The sequence below is a fragment of the Anser brachyrhynchus genome (genome assembly GCF_964034855.1).
Source record: "Anser brachyrhynchus genome assembly, chromosome: 20".
In the NCBI taxonomy this organism is placed as follows: domain Eukaryota; kingdom Metazoa; phylum Chordata; class Aves; order Anseriformes; family Anatidae; genus Anser; species Anser brachyrhynchus.
The window spans coordinates 4401621-4410015 of record NC_137713.1 but is presented as its reverse complement, the minus strand read 5'-3'; the positions used below and the strand labels follow the sequence as shown (position 1 = coordinate 4410015).

The window sequence follows — 8395 nt, the reverse complement described above, 5'->3', positions numbered from 1 at the left end:
ATTTTTTGTTTATTATGCTTTTGATGAAGGACCGTGAGCTCCCAAGACTAATTAGAGGTCGAGTGCACAGATGTATGGGAAACTATGACACAAAAAGGAATATTTTCAAGTGCGTCTCTGTAAGACCAGCAACTATTCCAGAACAAAACACTTTCCAAGAATTTGTTAAAATTGCAGATGTTGAGATGACAGCATATGTAAAAACAATGAATGAAATTTAAAACAGTCAGAATGGCTGTCCGAAACCCATTTTCATTCCTCACTACCAAAAAGGCTGGACATCCTAAAGCATTTCGCCAAACTAATGCTGAAAATGTGATTAAACAATTGCAAATATTACTATGCTATGTTATCCAACAAATGTTAATGACAATGTTTTGTTTCCACTATTACTTTTCATAGTTCATATTTTCTAATTATCTGTGCAGGTTTAGTTATGTAGCTGATTAGATTTTACTGGAAAAATTTTGAATTAAAATGTTGAAGTTACTTATATGTACATAATTTATTTATGTGAACTGTTCCTGCTTAACTAGGATGAGTCAAGTTCTATTTTTTTGGAAAGAAATGGACTGTTTAATCAGTTTCATAAAAAAAAAAAACCTCACCATCCATGGATCTTTTTCACTGTGAAAATCACAAGGGATACCCCATTCATAGCTCTTTTGTCTATTATTCCTAGTGGATTCGGATCATTAAAAGCAGAACAGGTTGATTAGTGACCAGTCAGTGAAGAAAACACTGAATAGTAGAACTATCTTTGAGGCATGAGAAGGAGAAATGAGGCAGAATCACAGGTGGCTAAAGGGAATGGAAAATTATATCTCCTTTTCAGAGATGGCCTAAGTGTGCAGGAATTCTCAAATACGTATTGAAAATTTGGGCATCAAGCCCCTACTTCTCTGAGACAACTCTGTCTTCCCAAGTAAATCATTTACAGACAACTGTTTTCCACTGTTGGTAGTTTTTTTAAAATTTGTTTGTTGAATAGAAACAATCAATCTAGACCTTTACCAACAATTTGATGAGAGTGAAATTTTATTTCTAAATTTTATAATACCTGGCCATTTGCAAATGCAGGTAATTGAAACAAAACCACAAACCTGACTCTCTCAGTAGTTCAAGTTCAATCATCTTAAAAAATGATATTATCAAAACTAATTCAGATTACTATTGCTTTTTATCTTCAATTTTTAGAATTTCCTTCAATACCTATTTTCAAAATGTTGACTGTATACTTCTTTTAAGTATTTGTTTGGTCAAAGTTTAGTAGCTATCAAACATCAACAAAGTTCTCTTTGGCTCTGTGTAATTGCATTAAAATTACTCTTTGGCAGAAAGTAAGAAGATAGTATATTCCACTTCAATTCCAACTAATGGGTTCCCTTTCCTTTGCTGAATAACAAAAATATTTGTAGAATATCTTTTAGGAATGAACAAAATAGACACGAAGAAAAATTTCACAGGATACAGCTACATATTTTAGGTATTCATATGGTTCCCATTGTTATGTTATCAGAATATATTTTTCTTTAAAAACTATGAATCATTATAACACCTGTATAAAATAGCAACATACCTTGAAGCTGTAGGGACATTGTTCAAGGGCACATAGGAAGTTGGAGAGAAATAATTACTTAAACACAGAACTTCCTTTCCTTTGCCATAGGAACATCATCTGAGGGATTGACCGTGTACATGTTTATGTGTCTTTGACTTCAAACATTGACTTTCATAGATTATCCCTGCTGTTTCTATTTCTTTTTCTCCCTGCTTCAGTAGCTTTGTACCAAATCTGTTGGGAATTGTTTTTTTGTGTGTGTTTTGTTTGTGTGTTTGTTGTTTGTTTTATTTTATTATTTTTTTAAAAAAGATATCAAAATACTGAACAGTGTGATTTTTTTTATTATTATTATACAGTGTTGGCAATTGGAAATTTCACATTTAAAATAATTGAAATATTGTATCCAACAAGTCAAATACAGAAAACAGTTAATATTCTAAAAAGGAGCCAGCTAATCAACGCAGAAACACATTAATGGAAAATACAGCTTTTAGTTACACTTAAAAAAATTATATATATTTAGAATAAAACTTGAACCTGATCCCAGAATTTTTTTGACTTTTAACAAGAAAACACTTTACACAGTTTAACTCGCAGTCTTTATTTAAAAAAGTGATCTGTCAGTGTTAGCACATGTATTGTTAGCAACACCCTCTAAATCTGTCAGTTGAGAAGCTAAAGTCACTAGCTTAGTTTCTTAACTGTAGTAAGAATCATTTGCATTATTATCTCTACGTTCTGTGCTAAGCTGGTTCTGAGCATGGATGTTTAAAGGAATGTTTTTGTCTATCCAGTTGTAAGGGTGATATACATATATTGATTTCCTTTATATATTATAAAATATTAAAGAAAGTTCCAAATGGAAGCATTAGTTTAACTCATAAATGGTGAAGAATATTGCAGGAAGTAGAATTTGACAATACTCACAACAGAAGAGTTTGAGTTTTAAGAAGTAAAGGATTTGTTACAGCGGTGTTGTAAATTGTGGGACTCCATTATAACAGTAAGTCAAAGTTAAAAAGGAAGCTTTAACTATTGGACCAGACCTGCAAGTGTGTGTAATCAACATCACACAAATGTAGTCCTAATGATTTCAGTTGATTGATTGATGCTTCCAGTTCTGCATATGTAAAAGTTATGTTAATAAGCAATGATAGGAATAGATCATTTGTGTCTACTAAGTATGTTATGGATGTTAATAAAAATCTAAATTAATTTTACTTCCAGTATTTAGATCTTTGCAAGAAAAAAATATTTCTATTTTACACTAACAAATCACTTTTCTAGTGAAACATTAAGTGACAGTCGTAAACATTACACAAAACAGAAAAAACCCTACGTAATACAGTTTATACACATTACTCAACATTTTTCAGTTGTTGATTTTTTTTATCCGTATTGATCCTGTCTTGTATAATGGTACTAGTGTAAAGGCACAGGTTGGTTAGGAAAGAAAAGCCTGCCTCTCTGTCTCTCTCTACTTTGTGGTGGTGATCTTCTTACCTGTCGTTTGTTATTCCTCACTTTTCTGACTTTTATATGAAAATTATCAATTTCAGGTATTCTTTTAAAACAAAAGTTTAAGACATTACTGAAAAGCACATTAATATACAGAAATGATGGAAATCTCTTCTGCTTATTTTAGAGACATTCCTTCAACCTACTTTATTAAATATTTGGAAGATACAATTCCTCAGTGAGAGCAAAACCACATAGTGCTCTCTTTCTCTCTCGTTTTCAATGTACTTAATTCTACTTTGAAATCTGTATTCAAAGATTAGTAATGCAACTTACTAAGTTTATGTGCAGAATTTGCCGTTAGAGTGCGTGACAACGGACCATTATCTTGAAAAATAACTCAATGTTCCATTGAAGTTTATAAGCGTGAGGAATGTAAACTAGACTATAGAAGTCTTTGACGTATTAAAATAACACAGTGATTGTTCTATCTGTTTGCATTTTCTTATACATCCTCAACGTGTCTCTCTGTCTGTCCCTTCATGTACACTTTCCATTAAAAAAAAAACACAAACAAAAAAACTACAAGCAAACTAAATTCAGGAATTAGTTGGGCTCACTTAAGTGAAAAATAATAAATTTGATCACTTGTTTTTTGCCAAAATACAAAACAGAGAAGTACAGCTCTGAATTAAATATAATCTATCTTTTTGTTAATAAATAATAAAAAATAAAATATGAGAATAGAATTAAAATTCAAATTTTATTTTAAATGAAAAACGTAACAGTGGGGTGAGATTAGAACCCAATGTTTTGCTTAAGCAAATCAAGTGCACTTATTTCAGTCCTTGATAGTAATGAATCCAATGCTACTGAGGAAACTAGACAGATTTCACATATAAGTCCATGAAATATGTCCATGTGCTAGTTCTGACACAGAATCAGATTCTTCTTGTTTGTTGTGTTCAGTAGCATTTTTTGTTGTTTTTTACAATAGTGGGATCTTAATATGAATGGAAATATTAGAATCTAGTTAATTCTGGCTTATATTGTCACTACATACAAGGGCCATAGGGCACACACATTTTGTAAACACAGGTTTTTCTTTACAGCCTTAAAAACAAACAACAACAAAAAACTTACTGTTGTCATAGTTCAAGTCATTTTGTAAAATTCCACATAAAGTTACAATCCTAAGAAATATGGATTTTTTTTCTTTTTTCTGTTGGTAACCTGTTATATCATCATGGAGCCCTTAGAAGTAGTTAGATCACTTTCTCTCTCTGTCTCTCTGAAAAAAGTCATCTAAAATTTATCTTTATAAAGATGACTGTAAATCTTGAAGATTAGATTGGTATTAAAAAGTGTGCTGACAATTTACAATATGGAAGTATTACTAATACATATAGACTAAAAAGAAACTTTTTCTTGTATACAATTCTTTTTAGTTATCAAGCTTAATTTTAGGCCATGGCTACTAGTAGTCTTTTTTCACTAATCAAAATAATTATAACAAAATATCATTATCGGTTTTAAAACTATTGGGTTCATAAAAGTTTCGACATTTAATAATATATAAAAAGTGAATTGAAGCTTTTAAAAGACTTACACATTTGAGACACAAATGAAACTGGGAGGTAGACAGATGTTTTGAGGATAAACAGATTTTTTTTTTTGTCTAAGGCATTATGCCACTGTATGTTTAGAGCAGTAAAAAGGCTGCTGATTAATCTTAGTTCAATTCTAGAGTGTTCGCTACTTATACGTACGGAAGACTATCAATGCACTTTTGGTCTTTGTGAATCTGACCTTCTCTCCCATCTCCTTTTTTTTTTTTTCCCCCTTCTTTTTAGCAATACAGCTAAATGGAAGTGCTATAATAATTTCTGCCTATTGCCTGTAGACAGGAATGTTCTGTTCTTATACAGTAATAAAATACTATAAAATAGTAGGTATTGGAGTTGGAGATATGTGCTCTTTTGGTGCATATTTTGCAAAGAATGGTAAAAAGACAGACAGCATGACCCCAACAATTGCCAGCATATACCCCCATCCAATCTGGCAGTCTCCTGCATAGTAGATGTCTGAATTCTCACAGAATCTCTTGACAGTAGCAGAGTTGAAACCAAAAGGGTAAACCAAAAGCCCAGAAGCCATTATGAACACTAGAGAAGAGGAGAAAAACACAGTTATTATTGAACATTTAATTCCTTTGAAAAAAAATCCTTGTTTTAGAAAGGCAAATGTTATATTAAAATCAATGGGAGAAGTTATAGCTTAAAAAAGAACCTTTCAATTGTCGTATTGTTTTCCTTTTCATAATTCCCTCTGATGGACAGCAGTGTCATAACATGGCAGCAAGGTGGCATTGGGATATTTGTTTCATGAGAACTTTTCATTTTCAACCTAGGGTTGTAACCTAAAAAATTAAGACCTAAATTTCCCATATTATCTAGTTTTGACAGCTTGGATTTAAAACCATAGAATGAAGATAACAAGACGTGCTGTAGAATCTGGAGTTTCAGTGTAAATGCACAAATTTAAAGTAAGAGGAAACCAGTGAGTTTTTTACTCCCTTAAGCCAAATACACTAGCAGATTAATTCAGCGTATAATGAGGAAATGTATCTAAAATACAAGCAAAGCTTAGGCTACCTCTTGATGTTTGAAAGCCAGACTTGCCACTTGCAATTACAGTGTGTATTATCTGTTAGCTTTTAATAGAACTTCACAGATTTTAGTCTTTAATGAATACATTTTTTATTTAAATAACATGATTTATGCAATTAATGAACAGTAGAACTACTTTTCCAGCTTTGAAAATAAGTCTGTCAAGGTGTAAATCATGGCTCTGATAGAGATGCATTAAAATACTCCAGGTACAATGCTCAGGACCTGGTTTTGTCCACCTTGGAAGTCAAGAGGGCCTGACCGAGGCTGATATGAAGGCTTTTGCCATCCCAGCCATTGTATATACTTCTTGTTTAAAAGAACACTGAGAAATTATTATTTTAATTTTCTTTGTTTGTTTTGTGCTAATGAATTACTGCTGTATTTAAAATCTGTAGTGTATTTTAAAAGGCTTTATTTTATGCTTTTTAGAAGGATAATTATGAGGCAGACCCTATTCCGAACTCCTGTTCTTCCAGAATAGCATTTTGTTCAAATTCAAGGTGTATTATTAGTAATTCAAGAATAGTGGTAATCAGAATTAACTGTTACGTTTGAGCTAATAGATAATTCATAACCAGCAAACATTTAATGAAACATTAAGATGATAAAACAAACACTACATACTATTCTCTGAATTTGTAATTGCCTTTAAAGTAGGGTATGTGCATATTACTCCAATTATAATATTGGAGAGGCTAAATCTTAGATGTATCCACTAAAAACAACAATCAGTCATTAATCTTTTTTAATTAAAAAAACTTTAAGTTTGTAGGCTACTTGAACTCAAAAGGTTTAACATGCTCAGCTTGTAAAGTCCCTTAATAATTTGAATAAAATATTTTCTTCTAGTCTAAGTGGAACCACTGAGTTAATCCTTGTAAAAAACAATAAGACCAAGAAAATAGAAATTAAAAGGAGAGAAACTGGAACAGAGGCAAACTTGCAAGTCTGTTTCCCTCTAGGGTAACTCTTGTAAGGGTACAATGCGAAACTGCCTGCCACTAAGTGGAGTTCTCTGAGAGCAGGTGCCTTTCCTTTGCTCCCACACCCACTCTCATTCCCTTTAAGCCTTTGTGAATGGTAAGGTTACAGTGATTCACAAGGAAAGAACACAGTGGCTTTCCCCTCCTTCCAGGCTTAAGGTGTATGAAGGTGACGATGCTACATGCAAGGTCCTTCCCAGCCCAGCCAACATCTTCAGCACATGCCTTGCATTCCATGACATTTAACCAGAGGGAGCCCAGGATGCTGAGCACTGTACAATTCTTAGCAGCTGTGCTTGTGTGCTCAGGCTCTACTGTTAAACAAACATACAGAAACAGAAGCTAAATACAAAGAAATTAGTTGTATTATGCAGAGCTACCTTAACTGCACACATTAGACCACTTAAAACAGTACAAAAAATGAATACAAAATGAAGCTAAACTAGACATATACACAATCCTCTTATCTAGCAAAGGTCACTGAGCTTTCCCAAAAGAAGAAAAAGAGCTAAGGGCCAGCACGCTTCCTTTGTTCAGTAAAAAGTTGTGGCACACTTGCATGCCCAAGAAAATTCCACCATCTCTGTAGAAAGGAACATAGAAAGCAACCTTGGAGAACAAACAGAGAAGGACTTTTCCTAATGTTATTGTAAAGTTTGAATGTTAAACGTCTAAGCTGAGCCATATGCTAAACTGGTATCAACCCATAGACCTATTTAGGCTGTAGCATTTGCTTGTGGGCTCATACGGGAAGTGGAACAACATGCTATTGAAGAGACTGTGATGTAAAGTGGATTTGCAGCATAGCTCCACTCAGAACCCACACTGCACGACTGCATGAAGAATCTTGAAACAGCCATATGGTGGAAAAACTTCTGTAAAATGCTAGGGCCGTTTGCAAAGGAAAGCAAATGAGTTTTAAGAAAAACAGCAACTGCTCTAAGCAAGAATCAGGTCTAAAAGCAAAATTTCAGTTCATTCACCTTTTCAAAGCCAAAATAATCCACACATCTCATTCAGCCGAACAAGTCATTATGCACAATTGGAAGTAATCTTTTTATCATAAAATCCCTTTAAGCTTTGCTGTTAGAATTTGCTGATTTTCTGCTAGAATCTCAGCCCTCCTGCTCTACTTCATAAATCTGTCCATGTATGTTTTCTTTTTTGTTGGGTAACCCAGCTACAGAATTATTTTGAAGGTTGTGCTTTACAGTGACACTAATGTCTTGATTGCTACTTGGTGCTGATGTTTTTGTTTTTATAGTTTGATTTAATATAAAAAGCTTTTTTTTTTTTTAGGATAGAAATAATCTGTGACAGTCGAATGTAATGTGTTCACATATCAAATGGGCTAAAAAGTTACTCATGGTTTCATATCCTCAGGCATGTCACAGAATGGCCTCATTATTCTCATTTAGGTGCCCTCTTTCTTACAAAGGCTCAAAATATTGAATAGCCTGTTATTATCAGCAGAAGCCAAGCTTTCAGACGTGGTGCTAATGACTGCTTAATGGTGCTGTCTATCAGCAGTGCAGTTGGCTGGGAGAACACACAAAGAAACAGTGGGACTCCATTTAGGCACCTCATATAGCACTTATGCCTCTGCACAGTTTTCCAACAACAAACATCTCTTTGAAAGGTGTCAGACTACAGCAGTGAGTGTGTATTACCATTACACGCAGTGTAATCCCACTGCCATAGCAGATCATGAGAAGGCA

At 33.4% G+C, this 8395-nt stretch overlaps 2 protein-coding genes across 13 annotated transcripts in view; one reads left to right on the top strand and one right to left on the bottom strand.

The window, feature by feature from the left end:
* The window catches only part of SPATA22 (spermatogenesis associated 22), a 69209-nt gene that overhangs the window by 5971 nt on the left and 54843 nt on the right, over positions 1-8395 (top strand). For 7 of the 12 annotated variants that reach the window (XM_080562653.1, XM_080562656.1, XM_080562649.1 and 4 more), the window contains one exon: positions 30-489. The exons of the other annotated variants lie outside the window; for them this stretch is intronic. In XM_080562653.1, the coding sequence (XP_080418779.1) occupies positions 30-221 (192 nt within the window). In that variant the 3' untranslated portion in view covers positions 222-489. Of the gene's footprint in view, positions 1-29; positions 490-8395 lie in introns of those variants that run through there. 12 annotated transcript variants of the gene reach the window in all.
* LHFPL7 (LHFPL tetraspan subfamily member 7) overlaps positions 1889-8395 on the bottom strand; it is a 64099-nt gene continuing 57592 nt past the window's right edge. The window contains exon 3 of the mRNA XM_080562670.1: positions 1889-5187. Coding sequence (XP_080418796.1) covers positions 4961-5187 — 227 coding nt within the window. The 3' untranslated portion in view covers positions 1889-4960. The remainder of the gene's footprint in view (positions 5188-8395) is intronic.